This window comes from Bufo gargarizans, chromosome 6, assembly GCF_014858855.1.
Source record: "Bufo gargarizans isolate SCDJY-AF-19 chromosome 6, ASM1485885v1, whole genome shotgun sequence".
NCBI classification, from domain to species: domain Eukaryota; kingdom Metazoa; phylum Chordata; class Amphibia; order Anura; family Bufonidae; genus Bufo; species Bufo gargarizans.
Genome location: NC_058085.1, coordinates 312,443,856 through 312,466,807, shown reverse-complemented (window position 1 = coordinate 312,466,807; position 22,952 = coordinate 312,443,856). Strand labels below are relative to the sequence as shown.

Genomic DNA, 22,952 nt, shown 5'->3' with positions numbered 1-22,952 from the left:
GGTGGTGGAACAATCTTTTTCTTCTTGTAGACTACAAATTACAACCTGTTCTCTCATTTCCTAATTGCTCAGTGTGTTATTAGGTTGATTCCCAAGCGAAAGGTTACTGGTCCGAATCCAAGAGCAGCCATGAAGTAGAATTCCCCAAGAAAAGAGAAACAGCATCATCCAGCTCATCAATAGCGGTATCTCGGAAAAATTGCCAAACTGCATCATGTGAGCGCCATGATAGTTGGAAGAATACGAAATGAAGTCCATCCATCCATTCCAAATTCAAGAGATGGACGTCCAGGCAAAATATCGGAGTCAACAAGTCGGCTCATTACAAGATCTATCAGTTCTGGCGCAACAAACAAGGTAGTGGAGGTGGCTCGTGTGCTTTGTAATAGTGAGATCACAGACGTCCATGCAAGCACCGTGTGATGCAGATCACAGAAGTCTGGAATGGTGGCCCCAAAAAAAAGGTGAAGAACCCTCAACTTCAATATCATAATAAGAAGCGTTGGCTCAAGTTTGCAAAAAAGTACTAACAGTGGACAGTAGAAGATTGGAAACGGGTGATTTGGAGTGGTGAGATGAAAGTCAATAGACTGGGCTCTGATGGGTGCACATGGGTCTGGAAGAAACAAGGAAAAAGGGGGATATTGGATCGAGAAATTGAAGGAACTGTCAAGTTTGGTGAAGGAAGCCTGATGATATGGGTTTGTTTCACAGCCAAAGGAATTGGATACTTGACCAGGATCGATGGTGGTCTCACTGCTGAGCTATCTGTGAGTATCCTACAAGATGAGCTACTTTGTACACTCAAGTACTATAGGTATGAAAAGGACGACATAGCGATGAGAGAAGTCAATAGACTGGGCTCTGATAGGTGCAAATGGGTCTGGAAGAAACAAGGGAAAAGGGGGCTAATGGATCGAGAAATTGAAGAAACTGTCAAGTTCGGTGGAACTCCCCTAGCGGTGAACAGAGAGTGGCTGCTATTCCTTCAGTTTGGGGGCCCGGTCCTTGAGAAAGAAGTGGGTCCCAGAAGTAGTACCCACACCTATATGACATCGATGGCATATCCTAGCGATATACTATCAGTGTAGCCGCTAAGAATACCCCTTGAAGGAACATCTCCTATAGTCCATGGGGTTGCTGTAAAGCATATCTCTAAATGCTGTTAGCAGCAGCTCAGGCAATTACAACTAGAAATCAAAAGATTAGCAAAAAATATATGTGTCACTATTTATTTATTTAGTTAGTAAAAAATATAGGTAACACATTTCCTTTAAGTACAGGGCCCAAATTGCGAATCACCAAAGTGGCGCCCCCTACCCACGCGCAGACAGAGGCGACAGTGGAATGGATAGCCTTCTTCTTCACTGTCAGCCACTGCATAGTAGTCAACACAGTGTCTTCTCTGCGACGTACTAGGTAACTCCCTCAAAACCAAACAACTACAATACCCCCTGGACTGCAGGAAACACTGCCAGGTAATAGTACTCATATTATTTATATCAAAGGCACAATACGTGCCTGAAAACCACTTAAAAATACCTGGCCGAGAAAAGAAAAAACTCAATCCAGTAATTAGTAATAAAAAAAAATGCAATTACATGAATTGTGCAGGACAATAATTTACATAAAAATGATGCTATACATATTATATTATTTCATTCCCTATGTACATATAAAACCAAAACAATACACCAGCACTGATAACCCTAGGTGGGATAGGGCAGTGGAGTACACAGTTACCAGTCAAGTGGAGACATGGTGGGATGCACAGGTACCGGTTCTGACCTCAGACCCTCACCAGCGGTATCTGCAAATGTTTTATTATGTTATGCATTGTTTAGGCCGTATGTTCCAGAGTACCGAGTGTGGAGGATGAAAGCATATGCTTGAGCTCCTAGTCCATGCCCTGATACTATTCTCGTGGGAAACCCTTACTCCAGGAAGATCGCCAGAGTTAAGATGCAGATTTCCCAAAATCTACAATGGATAAAGTCAGCAGAGTGACCAGCAAGATTCAGTTTTACAGACCCTGCTGCCACTGAGGGAAAACAGGTCAGACACCCATCACCTAGAACCAAGTACCATTAAAATGCCATCCAACCAGCCACTATACCTCCTCATCTGCTGCCAGAAACTGCGCATTGAACTTAATACTGCTGGACGTGCCACAAGTTATATTTTGGGTAAAGAGAGACTGTTATATATTCACTTCTGGCTGAATTATTCAAACTACATTTCTACTGCACCATTTCCCAGGAAGCAACAGCCTGAGGGAGTACATTGTGACAGAACGTCTCATCAGGGCCACTACCACTCACATCTTCAGCATTGTCGCCTCAGGGGCTTGCTACAGATTCCCATTGGATCCCATTATAGTTCATTGGGATCCGATAGTGTGCGATGGTATCTGGCTATGCTTCAGGCGTTTTAATGCGTTTTGCAGGCGCGTGAGAAAAATCGCCATGTTTGGTACCCAGACCCAAACCCGGACTTCATCACTGAAGTTCAGGTTTGGGTTCGGTGTTGTCTAGATTTTATTATTTTCCCTTATAACATGGTTATAAGGGAAAATAATAGCATCCTTAATACTGAATGCTGAGTATAATGTCAATTGAGGGTTAATAAAAAAAAAAAAAAGTTAACTTACCTGCTCTATAGCTGCTGGTCTCTGTTCTATCTCCAGACCTGGCAAAAGACCTGTGGTGACGTCACTGTGCTCACATGGTCCGATCACATGGTTCATCACTATGGTGAGGGACCATGTGATTTGACCATGTGATGTGACATCACCACAAGTCCTTAGCCGGCAGCTCAACATTACAGAAGAAGACAGAGATCCGCAACTTTATTTTTAACCCCTCCATCACTATTTTACTTTGCATTCTGTATTCAGAATGCTATTATTTTCCCTTCTAACCATGTTATAAGGGAAAATAATACAGATCGGGTCCCCAGCCCGATCATCACCTAGCAAACGTGCGTGAAAATCGCACCGCAACTGCACTTGCTTGCGGATGCTTGTGATTTTCACGCGGCCCCATTCACTTCTATGGTGCCTGTGTTGCGTGCAAAACGCACAATATAGAGCATGCTGCGATTTTCACGCAACGCACAAGTGATGCGTGAAAATCACTGCTCATGTGCACAGCCCCATAGTAATGAATGGGTCCGGATTCAGTGCGGGTGCAATTTTGGTTTCCGTTTGTGAGACCGTTTGCGGTCCAAAAAGGATCCGCTCAGAATGCATCAGTTTGCCTCCGTTCCGTCTCCATTCCGCTTTGGAGGCGGACACCAAAATGCTGCATGCAGCGTTTTGGTGTCCGTCTGACAAAGCGGAGCCAAACGGATCCGTCTTAACACACAATGTAAGTCAATGGGGACGGATCCGTTTTCACTGACACAATAGAAAACGGATCCATCCCCCATTGACTTTCAATGTTGTTCAAGACGGATCCGTTTTGGCTATGTTACAGATAATACAAACGGATCAGTTCTGAACGGATGTATGTGGTTGTATTATCTGAACCGATGCGTTTGTGCAGATCCATGACGGATCCGCACCAAACGCGAGTGTAAAAGTAGCCTTATATGAAATCTGTATTAAAAACCCATTTTAGAAAAGACCTGTTATTAGTGTTGAGCGAATTGAGCTTAGGTTCCTAGATCCGAAGTCGATTCGCTCCGAACTTCGTTTCAGTGCTGTACAGAGATTTGTCTCCATACAGCATTAAAAGGTATGGGCTTCGGAGAGGTGAAGTGACTTTTAAACTTTAAAACCATAGATCCAAAGACAGTTTCGGTACTGACTGGTACCTCAGTACTGAATTCGACTTTGGATTAATGTTTTATAATGGTTTTAAAGTTTAAAAATCAAATCCTGAAGTTATTCACCGAAGTCCTGGGAGATGTCGGGAATAATGAATTTGCCTCGTCGGAGCCCATACATTTGGATGCTCTACTGAGACAAATCTCCGTACAGCAGTCAAACGAAATTTTGAAGGAACCGACTTCGGATCTATGATCCGAAGCTCAATTCGCTCAACACTACCTGTTTTCACAAAAGGTAGTGCGGTCTGCAGGCCGCCTGTTACAGAGCGGAGGAACTGAGCAGATTGATATATAGTTTTGTGGGAAAAGATTCAGTAAAACCTGTAATTTATCCATTTACATCTCCGCTTTTTCTGACTTCATTGTTCATGTGGGAGGTGTGCATGTCCTATTTTTTTCTAGTTTGCGGACAAGGATAGGCATTATTACAATGGATCCGGAAAAAAAAAAACGATGCCATACGGAATGTCATCCGTTTTTTATGCTGACCCGAATTTGCAGACCGCAAAACACATACGGTCGTGTGCATGTAGCCTAAGTGAGTATACTGCGATAGCCGACACTGATAAGGCTCCATTCACACATCCGTGGTGTGTTGCGGACCCGCAAATTGCGGATCCACAACACACCTGCCCAGCACCCCTATAGAAATGCCTATTCTTGTCCGCAATATGTTCTATCTTTTGCGGAGCTGCGGACCTGAAGAACGGGGCCGCGCTCCGCAATTGCGGATACAGACAGCACACTGTGTGCTGTCTGCATCCATTCCGTCCCCATAGAGAATAAATGGGTCCGCACCCGTTCCGCAAAATTGCGGAACGGATGTGGACCCATTTTGCGGACGTGTGAATGGAGCCTTACACCTCCTCCGTGATATTTTTACTAATGACTTGTCCTCTGGATAGGTCACCAGCATCTGACTGGTGGGGGTCCGACGCTCGGGAACCCTGGCGATGAGCTGTTTGAGAAGGCATTGGTGCTCCTGTGAGCGCTGTTGCCTTCTCTCTGCTCGCCAAGCACAGCACCGCACAGTGTATAGCAGGCCCCATGTGCCTATGAAGGTGATGTCACATGGCCTTGGCCTAGGGAAAGCTGCAAGAAGGCTGCAGCACTATTGCGAGCACCGGTATCTTCTCAAACATCTGAGCAGTAGGGGTCCTGGGCGTTGGACCCTCACTATTCCGATATTGGTGACCAATCCTGAGGACAGGTCATCAGTAAAAATATCTAGGAAAAAACCCTTTAAATGTATAAATGACAAGGTTTATCTTTTCCCAGGGCTGCAGAGTATGGCAGGGCTATATACATAAAGATTATTATTATTAGTAGAGTTGAGCGAACACCTGGATGTTCGGGTTCGAGAAGTTCGGCCGAACATCCCGGAAATGTTCGGGTTCGGGATCCGAACCCGATCCGAACTTCGTCCCGAACCCGAACCCCATTGAAGTCAATGGGGACCCGAACTTTTCGGCACTAAAACGGCTGTAAAACAGCCCAGGAAAGGGCTAGAGGGCTGCAAAAGGCAGCAACATGTAGGTAAATCCCCTGCAAACAAATGTGGATAGGGAAATTAATTAAAATAAAAATTAAATAAATAAAAATTAACCAAAATCAATTGGAGAGAGGTTCCATAGCAGAGAATCTGGCTTCCCGTCACCCACCACTGGAACAGTCCATTCTCAGATATTTAGGCCCCGGCACCCAGGCAGAGGAGAGAGGTCCCGTAACAGACAATCTGGCTTCATGTCAGCAGAGAATCAGTCTTCATGTCATAGCAGAGAATCAGGCTTCACGTCACCCACCACTGTAATAGTCCATTTTCATAAATTTAGGCCCAGCACCCAGGCAGAGGAGAGAGGTCCCGTAACAGACAATCTGGCTTCATGTCAGCAGAGAATCAGTCTTCATATCATAGCAGAGAATCTGGCTTCCCGTTACCCACCACTGGAACAGTCCATTCTCAGATATTTAGGCCCCGGCACCCAGGCAGAGGAGAGAGGTCCCGTAACAGACAATCTGGCTTCATGTCAGCAGAGAATCAGTCTTCATATCATAGCAGAGAATCAGGCTTCACGTCAGCCACCACTGCAACAGTCCATTGTCATAAATTCAGGCCCAGCACCCAGGCAGAGGAGAGAGGTCCCGTAACAGACAATCTGGCTTCATGTCAGCAGAGAATCAGTCTGCATGTCATAGCAGAGAATGAGGCTTCACGTCACCCACCACTGCAACAGTCCATTTTCATAAATTTAGGCCCAGCACCCAGGCAGAGGAGAGAGGTCCCGTAACAGAGGATCTGGCTTCATGTCACCAGAGAATCAGTCTGCATGTCATAGCAGAGAATCAGGCTTCACGTCACCCACCACTGCAACAGTCCATTTTCATAAATTTAGGCCCAGCACCCAGGCAGAGGAGAGAGGTCCCGTAACAGAGGATCTGGCTTCATGTCACCAGAGAATCAGTCTGCATGTCATAGCAGAGAATGAGGCTTCACGTCAGCCACCACTGCAACAATCCATTGGCATATATTTAGGCCTAGCACACAGGCAGAGGAGAGGTTCATTCAACTTTGGGTAGCCTTGCAATATAATGGTAAAATGAAAATAAAAATAGGATTGAATGAGGAAGTGCCCTGGAGTCCAATAATATATGGTTATGGGGAGGTAGTTAATGTCTAATCTGGACAAGGGACGGACAGGTCCTGTGGGATCCATGCCTGGTTCATTTTTATGAACGTCAGCTTGTCCACATTGGCTGTAGAAAGGCGGCTGCGTTTGTCTGTAATGACGCCCCCTGCCGTGCTGAATACACGTTCAGACAAAACGCTGGCTGCCGGGCAGGCCAGCACCTCCAAGGCATAAAAGGCTAGCTCTGGCCACGTGGACAATTTAGAGACCCAGAAGTTGAATGGGGCCGAACCATCAGTCAGTACGTGGAGGGGTGTGCACACGTACTGTTCCACCATGTTAGTGAAATGTTGCCTCCTGCTAACACGTTGCGTATCAGGTGGTGGTGCAGTTAGCTGTGGCGTGTTGACAAAAGTTTTCCACATCTCTGCCATGCTAACCCTGCCCTCAGAGGAGCTGGCCGTGACACAGCTGCCTTGGCGACCTCTTGCTCCTCCTCTGCCTTGGCCTTGGGCTTCCACTTGTTCCCCTGTGACATTTGGGAATGCTCTCAGTAGCGCGTCTACCAACGTGCGCTTGTACTCGCGCATCTTCCTATCACGCTCCAGTGCAGGAAGTAAGGTGGGCACATTGTCTTTGTAGCGTGGATCCAGCAGGGTGGCAACCCAGTAGTCCGCACAGGTTAAAATGTGGGCAACTCTGCTGTCGTTGCGCAGGCACTGCAGCATGTAGTCGCTCATGTGTGCCAGGCTGCCCAGGGGTAAGGACAAGCTGTCCTCTGTGGGAGGCGTATCGTCATCGTCCTGCCTTTCCCCCCAGCCACGCACCAGTGATGGACCCGAGCTGCGTTGGGTGCCACCCCGCTGTGACCATGCTTCATCCTCATCCTCCTCCACCTCCTCCTCATCCTCGTCCTCCTCGTCCTCCAGTAGTGGGCCCTGGCTGGCCACATTTGTACCTGGCCTCTGCTGTTGCCAAAAACCTCCCTCTGAGTCACTTCGAAGAGACTGGCCTGAAAGTGCTAAAAATGACCCCTCTTCCTCCTCCTCCTCCTCCTCCTCCTGGGCCACCTCCTCTTCCATCATCGCCCTAAGTGTTTTCTCAAGGAGACATAGAAGTGGTATTGTAACGCTGATAACGGTGTCATCGCCACTGGCCATGTTGGTGGAGTACTCGAAACAGCGCAACAGGGCACACAGGTCTCGCATGGAGGCCCAGTCATTGGTGGTGAAGTGGTGCTGTTCTGTAGTGCGACTGACCCGTGCGTGCTGCAGCTGAAACTCCACTATGGCCTGCTGCTGCTCGCACAGTCTGTCCAGCATGTGCAAGGTGGAGTTCCACCTGGTGGGCACGTCGCATATGAGGCGGTGAGCGGGAAGGCCGAAGTTACGCTGTAGCGCAGACAGGCGAGCAGCGGCAGGATGTGAACGCCGGAAGCGCGAACAGACGGCCCGCACTTTATGCAGCAGCTCTGACATGTCGGGGTAGTTGTGAATGAACTTCTGCACCACCAAATTCAGCACATGCGCCAAGCAAGGGATGTGCGTCAAATTGGCTAGTCCCAGAGCTGCAACGAGATTTCGCCCATTATCACACACCACCAGGCCGGGCTTGAGGCTCACCGGCAGCAACCACTCGTCGGTCTGTTGTTCAATACCCCGCCACAACTCCTGTGCGGTGTGGGGCCTGTCCCCCAAACATATGAGTTTCAGAATGGCCTGCTGACGTTTACCCCGGGCTGTGCTGAAGTTGGTGGTGAAGGTGTGTGGCTGACTGGATGAGCAGGTGGAAGAAGAGGAGGAGGAAGCCGAGAAGGAGGAGGTGGCAACAGGAGGCAAAGAATGTTGCCCTGCGATCCTTGGCGGCGGCAGGACGTGCGCCAAACAGCTCTCCGCCTGGGGCCCAGCTGCCACTACATTTACCCAGTGTGCAGTTAGGGAGATATAGCGTCCCTGGCCGTGCTTACTGGTCCACGTATCTGTGGTTAGGTGGACCTTGCTACAGATGGCGTTGCGCAGTGCACACTTGATTTTATCGGATACTTGGTTGTGCAGGGAAGGCACGGCTCTCTTGGAGAAGTAGTGCCGGCTGGGAACAACATACTGTGGGACAGCAAGCGACATGAGCTGTTTGAAGCTGTCTGTGTCCACCAGCCTAAATGACAGCATTTCATAGGCCAGTAGTTTAGAAATGCTGGCATTCAGGGCCAGGGATCGAGGGTGGCTAGGTGGGAATTTACGCTTTCTATCAAATGTTTGTGAGATGGAGAGCTGAACGCTGGCGTGTGACATGGTTGAGACGCTTGGTGACGGAGGTGGTGGTGGTGGTGTTGGTGGTACATCCCCTGTTTGCTGGGCGGCAGGTGCCAACGTTCCTCCAGAGGCGGAGGAAGAGGCCGAGGCGGCAGCAGCAGAATAGGCCGAGGCGGCAGCAGCAGAAGAGGTAGCAGGGGGAGCCTGAGTGACTTCCTTGGTTTTAAGGTGTTTACTCCACTGCAGTTCATGCTTTGCATGCAGGTGCCTGGTCATGCAGGTTGTGCTCAGGTTCAGAACGTTAATGCCTCGCTTCAGGCTCTGATGGCACAGCGTGCAAACCACTCGGGTCTTGTCGTCAGCACATTGTTTGAAGAAGTGCCATGCCAGGGAACTCCTTGAAGCTGCCTTTGGGGTGCTCGGTCCCAGATGGCGGCGGTCAGTAGCAGGCGGAGTCTCTTGGCGGCGGGTGTTCTGCTTTTGCCCACTGCTCCCTCTTTTGCTACGCTGTTGGCTCGGTCTCACCACTGCCTCTTCCTCCGAACTGTGAAAGTCAGTGGCACGACCTTCATTCCATGTGGGGTCTAGGACCTCATCGTCCCCTGCATCGTCTTCCACCCAGTCTTGATCCCTGACCTCCTGTTCAGTCTGCACACTGCAGAAAGACGCAGCAGTTGGCACCTGTGTTTCGTCATCATCAGAGACATGCTGAGGTGGTATTCCCATGTCCTCATCATCAGGAAACATAAGTGGTTGTGCGTCAGTGCATTCTATGTCTTTCACCGCTGGGGAAGGGCTAGGTGGATGCCCTTGGGAAACCCTGCCAGCGGAGTCTTCAAACAGCATAAGAGACTGCTGCATAACTTGAGGCTGAGACAGTTTCCCTGGTATGCATGGGGGTGATGTGACAGACTGATGGGGTTGGTTTTCAGGCGCCATCTGTGCGCTTTCTGCAGAAGACTGGGTGGGAGATAATGTGAACGTGCTGGATCCACTGTCGGCCACCCAATTGACTAATGCCTGTACCTGCTCAGGCCTTACCATCCTTAGAACGGCATTGGGCCCCACCATATATCGCTGTAAATTCTGGCGGCTACTGGGACCTGAGGTAGTTGGTACACTAGGACGTGTGGATGTGGCAGAACGGCCACGTCCTCTCCCAGCACCAGAGGGTCCACTAACACCACCACGACCATGTCCACGTCCGCGTCCCTTACTAGATGTTTTTCTCATTGTTATGGTTCACCACAACAACAAATATATTATTTGGCCCAATGTATTGTATTCAAATTCAGCGGGATATAAATTTGAGGCCTAGTATTTAGGCGCTGGGTGACCGGTATGGATTTAGTGACAGAATTAGACTTGGAAATGCACAGAAGCGTGTGTGTGTGAAGTTATTCTGAATGACCCAATGTGCACCTTGAATATTATATACCCTTTTAGGGATAGATTTCAAATAGCTCTGATATAGCAGAAACCACTAAATTATGAAATTGCTAAATTGGGAATTGTACTTCAACCCAGAACAAAAAATGTGCTTTGACGGACACTAAATATCTTGCCCAGCAACAACAGTACAACGGTGGGTAACGAGAGATTTAGAGGGAATTAAATTTGAGGCCTAGTATTTAGGCGCTGGGTCACCGGTATGGATTTAGTGACAGAATTAGACTTGGAAATACACAGTAGCGGGTGTGTGTGAAGTTATTCTGAATGACCCTATGTGCACCTTCAATATTATATACCCTTTTAGGGATAGATTTCAAATAGCTCTGATATAGCAGAAACCACTAAATTATGAAATTGCTAAATTGGGAATTGTACTTCAACCCAGAACAAAAAATGTGCTTTGACGGACACTAAATATCTTGCCCAGCAACAACAGTACAGCGGTGGGTAACGAGAGATTTAGAGGGAATTAAATTTGAGGCCTAGTATTTAGGCGCTGGGTCACCGGTATGGATTTAGTGACAGAATTAGACTTGGAAATACACAGTAGCGGGTGTGTGTGAAGTTATTCTGAATGACCCTATGTGCACCTTCAATATTATATACCCTTTTTGGGATAGATTTCAAATAGCTCTGATATAGCAGGAACCACTAAATTATGAAATTGCTAAATTGGGAATTGTACTTCAACCCAGAACAAAAAATGTGCTTTGACGGGCACTAAATAACTTTCCCAGCTACAACAGGACAACGGTAACGAGAGATTTAGAGGGATTTAAATTTGAGGCCTAGTATTTAGGCGCTGGGTGACAGGTATGGGTTTAGTGACAGAATTAGACTTGGAAATACACAGTAGCGGGTGTGTGTGAAGTTATTCTGAATGACCCTATGTGCACCTTCAATATTATATACCCTTTTTGGGATAGATTTCAAATAGCTCTGATATAGCAGAAACCACTAAATTATGAAATTGCTAAATTGGGAATTGTACTTCAACCCAGAACAAAAAATGTGCTTTGACGGACACTAAATATCTTGCCCAGCAACAACAGTACAGCGGTGGGTAACGAGAGATTTAGAGGGAATTAAATTTGAGGCCTAGTATTTAGGCGCTGGGTCACCGGTATGGATTTAGTGACAGAATTAGACTTGGAAATACACAGTAGCGGGTGTGTGTGAAGTTATTCTGAATGACCCTATGTGCACCTTCAATATTATATACCCTTTTTGGGATAGATTTCAAATAGCTCTGATATAGCAGGAACCACTAAATTATGAAATTGCTAAATTGGGAATTGTACTTCAACCCAGAACAAAAAATGTGCTTTGACGGGCACTAAATAACTTTCCCAGCTACAACAGGACAACGGTAACGAGAGATTTAGAGGGATTTAAATTTGAGGCCTAGTATTTAGGCGCTGGGTGACAGGTATGGGTTTAGTGACAGAATTAGACTTGGAAATACACAGTAGCGGGTGTGTGTGAAGTTATTCTGAATGACCCTATGTGCACCTTCAATATTATATACCCTTTTTGGGATAGATTTCAAATAGCTCTGATATAGCAGAAACCACTAAATTATGAAATTGCTAAATTGGGAATTGTACTTCAACCCAGAACAAAAAATGTGCTTTGACGGACACTAAATATCTTGCCCAGCAACAACAGTACAGCGGTGGGTAACGAGAGATTTAGAGGGAATTAAATTTGAGGCCTAGTATTTAGGCGCTGGGTCACCGGTATGGATTTAGTGACAGAATTAGACTTGGAAATACACAGTAGCGGGTGTGTGTGAAGTTACTCTGAATGACCCTATGTGCACCTTCAATATTATATACCCTTTTTGGGATAGATTTCAAAGAGCTCTGATATAGCAGGAACCACTAAATTATGAAATTGCTAAATTGGGAATTGTATTTCAACCCAGAACAAGAAATGTGCTTGAACGGACACTAAATAACTCGCCCAGCTACAGCACTAGGGACAGATTTAGCTGGATATAAATTTGAGGCCTAGTATTTAGGCGCTGGGTCACCGGTATGGATTTAGTGACAGAATTAGACTTGGAAATACACAGTAGCGGGTGTGTGTGAAGTTATTCTGAATGACCCTATGTGCACCTTCAATATTATATACCCTTTTTGGGATAGATTTCAAATAGCTCTGATATAGCAGGAACCACTAAATTATGAAATTGCTAAATTGGGAATTGTACTTCAACCCAGAACAAAAAATGTGCTTTGACGGGCACTAAATAACTTTCCCAGCTACAACAGGACAACGGTAACGAGAGATTTAGAGGGATTTAAATTTGAGGCCTAGTATTTAGGCGCTGGGTGACAGGTATGGGTTTAGTGACAGAATTAGACTTGGAAATACACAGTAGCGGGTGTGTGTGAAGTTATTCTGAATGACCCTATGTGCACCTTCAATATTATATACCCTTTTTGGGATAGATTTCAAATAGCTCTGATATAGCAGAAACCACTAAATTATGAAATTGCTAAATTGGGAATTGTACTTCAACCCAGAACAAAAAATGTGCTTTGACGGACACTAAATATCTTGCCCAGCAACAACAGTACAGCGGTGGGTAACGAGAGATTTAGAGGGAATTAAATTTGAGGCCTAGTATTTAGGCGCTGGGTCACCGGTATGGATTTAGTGACAGAATTAGACTTGGAAATACACAGTAGCGGGTGTGTGTGAAGTTATTCTGAATGACCCTATGTGCACCTTCAATATTATATACCCTTTTTGGGATAGATTTCAAATAGCTCTGATATAGCAGGAACCACTAAATTATGAAATTGCTAAATTGGGAATTGTACTTCAACCCAGAACAAAAAATGTGCTTTGACGGGCACTAAATAACTTTCCCAGCTACAACAGGACAACGGTAACGAGAGATTTAGAGGGATTTAAATTTGAGGCCTAGTATTTAGGCGCTGGGTGACAGGTATGGGTTTAGTGACAGAATTAGACTTGGAAATACACAGTAGCGGGTGTGTGTGAAGTTATTCTGAATGACCCTATGTGCACCTTCAATATTATATACCCTTTTTGGGATAGATTTCAAATAGCTCTGATATAGCAGAAACCACTAAATTATGAAATTGCTAAATTGGGAATTGTACTTCAACCCAGAACAAAAAATGTGCTTTGACGGACACTAAATATCTTGCCCAGCAACAACAGTACAGCGGTGGGTAACGAGAGATTTAGAGGGAATTAAATTTGAGGCCTAGTATTTAGGCGCTGGGTCACCGGTATGGATTTAGTGACAGAATTAGACTTGGAAATACACAGTAGCGGGTGTGTGTGAAGTTACTCTGAATGACCCTATGTGCACCTTCAATATTATATACCCTTTTTGGGATAGATTTCAAAGAGCTCTGATATAGCAGGAACCACTAAATTATGAAATTGCTAAATTGGGAATTGTATTTCAACCCAGAACAAGAAATGTGCTTGAACGGACACTAAATAACTCGCCCAGCTACAGCACTAGGGACAGATTTAGCTGGATATAAATTTGAGGCCTAGTATTTAGGCGCTGGGTGACCGGTATGGATTTAGTGACAGAATTAGACTGGGATATGGCCAAAAAATGAACAGACTATTGCTGGTTAAATGCACTTGGTGTGACAGCTTCACCCTGATGTAGGCTTTAGCCAAAAAACAACCACACCATTGAGGGTTAAATGCACTTGGTGACAGGCGCAGCTTGCCCCTGATTTTGTATATGGCCAAAAAATGAACAGACTATTGCTGGTTAAATGCACTTGGTGTGACAGCTTCACCCTGATGTAGGCTTTAGCCAAAAAACAACCACACCATTGAGGGTTAAATGCACTTGGTGACAGGCGCAGCTTGCCCCTGATTTTGTATATGGCCAAAAAATGAACAGACTATTGCTGGTTAAATGCACTTGGTGTGACAGCTTCACCCTGATGTAGGCTTTAGCCAAAAAACAACCACACCATTGAGGGTTAAATGCACTTGGTGACAGGCGCAGCTTGCCCCTGATTTTGTATATGGCCAAAAAATGAACAGACTATTGCTGGTTAAATGCACTTGGTGTGACAGCTTCACCCTGATGTAGGCTTTAGCCAAAAAACAACCACACCATTGAGGGTTAAATGCACTTGGTCGCAGCTTGTGCTGGCGCACCACAAGACACAAAATGGCCGCCGATCACCCCAGAAAAATGAGACTGACAAACGGTCTGTGCAGCCTAAAAACAGTGAGCAATTGAGGATCAGCAGCTCAATGATCCACAGCTGCAGATCGATCAGTTAATCAAGTCCTTTGGAGGAGTTAATCTGCCTAATCTCGCCCTACTGTCGCAGCCGCAACCTCTCCCTACGCTAATCAGAGCAGAGTGACGGGCGGCGCTATGTGACTCCAGCTTAAATAGAGGCTGGGTCACATGGTGCTCTGGCCAATCACAGCCATGCCAATAGTAGGCATGGCTGTGATGGCCTCTTGGGGCAAGTAGTATGACGCTTGTTGATTGGCTGCTTTGCAGCCTTTCAAAAAGCGCCAAGAAAGCGTCACAAAAGCGCGAAGAAAGCGACGAACACCGAACCCGAACCCGGACTTTTACGAAAATGTCCGGGTTCGGGTCCGTGTCACGGACACCCCAAAATTCGGTACGAACCCGAACTATACAGTTCGGGTTCGCTCATCCCTACTAACCTACCTAAATTGTTTAAAACTCTCATCAGTGGACCTTTGTGGTGCTGTACTAAATATAGTCATCTACTGACAGCCGTTTGGCAGTGGCAACTGTAGCTTTGGATAGCTATTTGTTTTAATACCTGCTGGAATGGATACTTTGTATCTGCTAATTTTTGGCGGTTGCTAACTACACTGTTAACTGGCTGTACAGTATTGGTGCTCATTGGCACTGTATTTTGACGTTAGTAGTAGTGCAAATACTGCGCTCGCTGCCTACTACCTGTCTAGGAACTTCGATTTATTCACTTGTATTCTAGCAGCAGTACAGTCCCTTGCTAATCTACCAACTGCTACTCGGTAGCCAGCACTCTCTAATTTGGTCCACTGTGACCTAAAAGCTTAAGCGCTGCCCCCCGACATGTTTCGCCATAGATATGGCGTCTTCAGGGGATCGGGCAGTCTATAGATCCCAGCACCACAAAGGTCCTCTGATGAGAGTTTTAAACAATTTAGGTAGGTTAGTTATAAGTCTTCACCATTTATTAAACTAAAACTTAATAAAAGTTAATTTTTACCAAACAAAAATTACAAAATATTTAAAATAAGCGCACATCAAGAGTAGGCAACCAGTAGTCTAATGACTAAATGTAAAATACAATAATAAGTGCCTCTACGTGTGCTGGGTATACATCAGTGTAATATAGAGACTGGTTATTCATGAATTCCTGCTCTCCTGCCCACCTGCTGATGACTGGCAGTCTTCTACCTACCGTATTTTTCGCCCCATAAGACGTACTCCCCCCCCCCCCCCCCCCAAAAAGTGGGGGGGAAATGCCCCTGCGTCTTATGGGGCGAATGTTTCCATTTTACATCGCAGCTTGAGATGTATGAGCGGGGAGAGAGGAGGGGCTGGAGTCCGGAACTTGCGGCAGGGCCCCGTGCAGTCACTGTACTCTTACATCGGGGCCCCGCCGCTCACCGAAGTATTTCTAGACAGTAATCCTTAACCTGTTATTGAGCTTAACTAATGCTGCGTTCTCCCCTGTATCCCCTGTACCCGTACAGCTCTTACAAACAAGCTTCCATAGCAGACAGAGCGGACGGCAGCAGTAATGTCACTCACTGATGTCGCGCGCCTGCTCCGCCCACCTAATGAATGAAGCAGGCGGAGCAGGCGCGCAACGTCAGTGAGTGACATAACGCTGCCAGCCTCTCTGCCTGCTATGGAAGCTTGTTAGTAAGTGCTGTACGGATACAGGGGAACAGGGGAGAGCGCAGATTTAGTTAAACTTATTAACAGGTTAAGGATTACGGTCTAGCAATACTTCGGTGAGCAGAGGGCCGGTGTATTGGGGACACTGGTATGAGGGGGATCTGTGGATGACACATATATAGCAGTGTCATCCACAGATCCCCCCATAACAGTGCCATCCACAGATGCCCCTCCCTATAGCAGTGCCATCCTATCACGATCGGCGTAACTGTCACATACGTGACACGGAGGGAGGAAAAGAGGGAGGCCCTGCCCTAGTGAGAGGGAAGGTGGTGACCCCTGACTCACCTTGCGGCTGGCGCCTGGCTGCCCTGTCGTCCCTAGACGGGTTCCTCACCCGTACGCCGATCACGTGCCTAAAACCCTGGCTTTCCCTAGGATGAGCCCTAGATAGTGAACAGGGCGGTGGGAACACTAGTCCGCACCACTAGCTCTAAAGGAAAACACCAAGGGGAGGACAGACAATACAGACTCAACATATAATCCCAGGTGGGCAACAACAGGAGACAACAAAAGCCCAACAGGGATCCGGAGGGTAGCACTCTGGAACAACAACCAGATTCTCAGCTCCAGTGGGTCAGCATAGATGTCCAGGCAGGAAGCTCTATAACTGGCAACAAGAGAAGTGTGAGAGGAGAATATAAGGAGTTTGGGAGTGGCAGACAAGAAACAGCTGAGGAGGAGAAGCTACGGATCCCTGAGTGAGACAAAAAGGATAGCAAGGCAAACACAGAAAACAAACACTAAGAAACACCGTGATCTTTAGACATAGAGCGCGCAGCCACCCGCTGCGACTTCCTGACCCCGGGTATAACAGAGTCAGACGTGGCTCTTGACACCCTCGTGACACATCCACAGATCTCTAACATGACAGTGCGTCATTCACAGATCCCCCATAATAGTGTCATGCACAGACCACCATTAGTTCAAAACCCACCGAAAGCACACCTTTTGGTTAAAAATATATGTTTTCTTATTTTCCTCAAAAACCTGCGTCTTATAGGGCGAAAAATACGGTAGTTTTCTCCCTAGAAGAGAACTGCCAATCATCAGTAGATAGGTGAGAGAGCAGGAGATTATGGATACCCAGGACTCTTCTCAGGTAGATTTGACTCTTTTCCAGGCCTGGGCTGCAATGACTATGATGCTGGTTCTCAGCAACCACTTACTTTTAGCTGATGAGTGACACACCGCTGACATCAGCATGTCTGTCACTACTTCAGTGAGGTCAGCATAAAGTTGATGACAGGTTCCCTTTATATGTCCCTGAGGTATAGATTTGCATTATTACATTTACAATATTGATCCAGAATGTGTTCCTCTGGTTCCTCTCTGTATATTACACCCCGCCTTGTATACTGTTTCATTATTTGATGCCATTTGGATTTTCAAAATTTTTGTATTCGGATAATTTTTGCGCTATTGTGTAAAAAAAATAAACACGATTGAAGTATATAAACCTGCAGGAAAACGTGGATCTTTCACCCAATGAACCACAAGTGTCCCTCTCTCATCGTCCATAACATTGGGAGGTACGCCACCCGCTTGTCCCCTCCTGCTCATTGCATTACCTGATGACAGGTTCCCTTTAGGCTGGGTTCAGACCTGAGCGTTTTACAGCGCGTTCCTACGCGCTGTAAAACGCTTAACAGGCAAGAAACAATGATTCCCTATGGGAATGGTTCTCACCTGAGCGTTTTACAGCGCGTACGATCGCGCTGTAAAACGCCCGACGCCCCAAGAAGTACATGAGCTTCTTTGGGGCGTCTTGTCGCCCGTTCCCGTACATAGACTTCAGCGGGAACGACTTGTCTCTGTATGCGCGATTGCAAACGCTGGTACAATCGCGCATACAGAGCGTACGTTCAATACGCTCAGGTCTGAACCCAGCGTAAATTCCAAATCGTAACACAGCAAAACGGGAAACACGCCAAGGCGTGAATACTTCTACAAGGCGCTGCGCCATCCGTGCATATCACGGGAAAAAAATAACAAAAAACTGTAATCTTCAGAAAGGGAAAGAACCACTTTTTCTGCAGATGCAGGTTCTTCAGCCATATTTCATCTGCGAAAACGAGCTGACAGCACAGCGTCCGCCACCTAGTAATAAATGATGAAATATTGCACATGCATTGCCAGCAGCAAGGGGGGGTGTAATAATAATGAAGGCATCACCAACATTAACTTCATTTGACTAAAGTTCTGAATGAATATGCTTGAAGGACTACAAGTCCCAGCAAACACATTGTCAGGGGTTTATTCTCCTGTCATCCCAGCAGTGACAGTGAGGAAAGTTTCTCCTGTATCTACTACTCATGGCATTCTCTGGTTTATTCTCTTGCCACATGCGGAGGATTGGGTACATGTCCCTTGTCACCGCTCCTGCCCCCCCCTCCTCTCTGGGACCCGGTGTCACAGGGTGAGGAGGAGAGCTCCGAGATCACGTTCGCCCTGTCAGGTCGGCGCCGCGCTGATTGGTCAGGGGAGACGTGAGCTGCGCCCTGATTGGCTGGTGAGATTCCATCACGTGAAGGGGTCCGTCCGCTGGTGATATCCAGGCAGCGCACACTACGGTCCGCACCAGTCCTGAAGAGGCGTCAGTGGGAGGAGGATCCCGAGCAGGGCGCTCACACTGCAGGTAGCTCTCACACCCCTCTCCTCAATGTGTAGGATGGAGCACTTCAATAAAGACGGGCATGGAGCGCTCCTTGAAGTAGACAGAGTGGTGACAACTGAGGTTCAGATGACTTTTTGTCGCTTTTTAATAAAATGCTGATGAATTGCAGTGCAGTCATAAATCTGCATTGTCCAGGGCGGGTATTTAATATATTAGGCACCCTTAATAATTAGGATTTTTGCTGGCCGGTGTAGGGGATGGTCATGGGAAGGAGGTAGGTGACACACAAATAGAATTATGCACGGGGAATGTGATAAGTAGATCTGCTTATGTGTTTCCTATGGTTTCTTTTGCTTTTAAGCTCTAACGGAAGGGTGATTTCTGCTTCTTAGTTGTGTTTTGTGTTTACAAATATATTGTACTGTAAAATGTAGACTAGACCCCCCGATTGTAAAGCACTGTGGTATATGTTGGCGCTATATAAATAAAGATTATTATTATTCTACAATACAAATTGACCAAAAACTGAGTAGAAGGCAAAATAGGAAATTAAAAACTAAGCCAATTTGCATCCTCAAGCTCAATATAAGACTAGAAATCTGCAAATGTCTGTGTTATTGTGTCCCTTTTCAATGATTTATGTGTTTTGCCATCAATGCCTCAGTAACGTATAGACTGAGCAATATCTAGTGCACTGGTTAGAAAGAAAATCCTACTCCATTTGAGGGTTAAATCCGAAATGTAATTTGCTGTGATCTGAGGAATTGTTTTTAATTGTAGCTAAATATCTCTATGTGGGTTGTAGATAAGCAGAGCTTTTCCTCGGCCTCTTTGACTCCTGCGTTTTTAGGATAAATATCTTCTAGGTCAAGTCTTCAACCCTGTGGAGGTCTAGCTGTTGCCAAAGTAGAACTCTCAGCATGCCCAGACAGCCAGCGATTGTCTAGGCATACTGAGAGTTGTAGTTTCACAACAGCTTGGCAGCCACAGTCGTTGGAGACGACTGGTCTAGAATGATGATGGATTGTTGTAAGTGCGTTGTGTGAGAGGTCCGCTCTCTGAAGCAGAAAGGACTGCAGATATGTATGCAGAATTTCCTGTACTTGACCTTCAGCTTGATCTGCGATGTAGCATTGAGAAAAGAATGGTACCTGTGCATGTCAGGAGGTTCTGCAGCAGCTGAGGATTCATTGCCTCATCTCAACACTTGCTGACTTTTGCTGCTGGGAAGCCTGCCATGTACTTCTGGAGATGGTGTGGTCTACTACTCCTTGTCTCCATATGCTCTTAGTGGCTCATGAATAATTCTAATTTGTGTCGATTCCAAGATTTTAGGGCAGGTTGTGCGTGGTTGAAAGTTTAAGAAGAAATATATGTCCTGGAGGAGTATGATACTGAACTTGAGTACCTCACTTAAAGGGGTATTTGTGCGATAACACTAAATCCCCTATGCACAGGGTAGGGGATAAGTATCAGATTGGATAGAGTCCTACAACTGAGGACCTCCACAGATCACGAGAACGGCGACCCTGTAATCCATGGAGCCCTCCTAAAATAGACAGAGTGGCTGGTCGGAAAAGCGTGCCGCCGCTCTGTTCATTTCTATGGGACCACCGGAGATAGTAGAGTACGGTGCTTCACTATCTCTTTTGCTCACATAGATAAATAAATGGAGCGGTACCAGTTACTCCGTCCATTTAAGGATGGGGGGGGGGGCTCCATGGTGTACAGGACCCCCTACTGATCTGATAGTAGTCCCCTGTCCTGTGGATACCCCTTTATAGTGTGTAATTGCTGTTCTATTGCATTGCATCATAACATTCACAGCTATAAGTATATAACATATATATATATTTCTCTTTTTTTTTTTCTCCAGAATGATCCAAATACTGGAACCACGTTCTCTTCCACGAACTATCATGCCAGTCGATGTTGCTGTTAGGATATGCTTGGCGCATTCCCCTCCGTTAAAGAAGTTTCTCAGCCCCTATGATGACTGCAGGGGAAGAAATCTTGTGAATCGATTCAAGCCGCTGAGGCCATGTCTTTCTTTGAAGAAGGAATCTGAATCCAGGAACAATGAGAGGAACCGATCCAAATCTCGAGCTAAAAAGAAAGTCGTCTTTGCTGATTCTAAAGGTCTGTCCTTGACATCGGTACACGTGTTTTCAGAGTTTAAAGACGAACCTGCTGTCGAGTTCCAGTTCGATCTGGTGGATCTTGAAGATATCACCGCTAGCCTAAAATTGCATGAAGAAAAGAATTTGATCTTGGGATTCACCCAGCCTTCGGCTGACTACCTACAGTTCCGCAATAAAATCCAAAAGAACTTTGTATGTCTGGAGAATTGCAGCCTTCAAGAGAGGTCCATTGCTGGCACCATCAAAGTTAAAAATTTCAGCTTCGAAAAAACAGTCAAGGTGCGAATAACCTTCAACACCTGGAAAACCCACACAGATGTTGACTGCGTTTACATGAACAATATGTATGGAGGCACGGACACTGACACCTTCTCCTTTGCCGTAGACCTGCCTCCTAACATTCCCAGTCATGAGAAAATTGAGTTTTGCCTATCCTACGAGAGTGAAGGGCAGATATTCTGGGACAATAATGATGGACAGAACTACAATATCATTCGTGCAGAGTGGAAATCAGATGGGGTACACACCAACACCTTAACTAAAACAGACATAACCTCTTACAAATCCCAAACCTTCAAGCCAGAAAATGACTTGGATCAGTTTGGAACCCCTAAAACATCCCTCGGTTTATTTCCCGAATGGCAGAGTTGGGGTAGAATAGGGAACACCTCTCCATACTGGTGAACACAATTCATGGCCTCATTGATTTTTATCATTAAAAGGATTTAAATGTCTTTGAGAACGAAAAGCACATTATAGACAAATCCCACGTTATGTAACAAAGTCAGGGCAGAACAATTAACTGAGACGACAAGCTTTGTCGTTAAGCAAATTGTTAAAGTTCAAAGCACCTTTAAATCCCTGATCAGCCTTAGAGTAGTTGTCACTCTCTGCCAACCACAGCCTTCATAGAATCATGTCTAGTGGTTAAGAAAACGTGTTGGGGTGGAGTAACCAGGTTTTAGAACGTTGAGGTGTTCTAATATAGGCTGGCTAAACATAAGACTACTGAAATGACGAGAGGTTAATCTGTATTCACAGAATGCGGGTAGGTCATGAAGTTAGTGTTCAACCAAAGGGACCTTTTGTCCAATTGTTTGAGGTTAGGTTTCAAAAACTAGCCCTTTACAATTATAGATTGGTTTGGAAGTGGATTTTAGCTTAAAGGGAACCTGTCATCAACTTTATGCTGCCCATACTAACAGCAGAATAAAGTAGAGACAGGTGAGTTGATTTCAGCAGTCTGTCATTTATAAGTTAAAAGTAAGTGGTTGCCGAGAACCAACATCACAACCATTGCAGACTGGGCCTGGAAAAGAGTCACGGCCGCCTGAGAAGACTCATGGTTATTCATGAATTCCTGTTCTCCTGCCCACCTGCTGACGATTGACCGTCTTCTACCTAGTTTTCTACCTTTCTCTCTAGTAGAGAACTGCCAATCATCAGCAGATGGGTGAGAGTGCAGGAGATTATGAATAACCAGGACTCTTCTCAGCTAGATTTGACTCTTCAAGGCCTGGACTGTAATGATTATGATGCTGGTTCTCAGCAACCACTTACTTTTAGCTCATGAGTGACACACCTTTGAGTTCACCTGAACAGAAGCCTACCACTATTTCACCATGAAATATCTTTGGTAGATACTTCATGACAAGTTGGTAGAGCACAATCTATAAGCACTACATGAATCAATTTGTGAGCAGAAGTAAACCTACTGAGCTTATATTGGAGATCAGATTCTTATGACTTCAAGGGGTTGTTCAGGTTTAGGAAAACATGGCTGCTTTCTTTCAGAACCGACGGCACACCTGTATTTGGGTTGTGTCTGGTATGGCGACTGACCTCCATCGTAGTGAATGGAGATGAAGCTCCATCGTAGTGAATGGAGCAGTGCCATGTACAACTTGTCGATAGGTGTGGTGCTGTTTGTGAAAGAAGGCAGCCATGTTTTTCTAATCCTAGACAATACCATCCATTTCTGATCACAGTGCCTTTAAGTTATGCCAAAGTAAGTATGCATAATTTTAGGTTGTATACTACAATTTCTTTAGCTGTATTGTGCCATACAAAAGTATA

General features: G+C 45.9%; 1 protein-coding gene across 2 annotated transcripts; it reads left to right on the top strand.

The window, feature by feature from the left end:
• The first annotated feature begins 18,631 nt into the window (after nt 1-18,631).
• PPP1R3C (protein phosphatase 1 regulatory subunit 3C) lies at nt 18,632-22,158 on the top strand. Of its 2 annotated transcripts, none has more exons than XM_044297453.1 (2): nt 18,632-18,756; nt 20,612-22,158. In XM_044297453.1, the coding sequence occupies exon 2, from the start codon at nt 20,613-20,615 to the stop codon at nt 21,558-21,560; it is 948 nt and encodes a 315-aa protein (XP_044153388.1). In that variant the 5' UTR covers nt 18,632-18,756; nt 20,612; the 3' UTR covers nt 21,561-22,158. The 2 variants fall into 2 exon arrangements, with proteins under 2 accessions (XP_044153388.1, XP_044153390.1); XM_044297455.1 differs by having other exon boundaries at nt 18,722-18,855.
• The last annotated feature ends 794 nt before the right edge of the window (nt 22,159-22,952 follow it).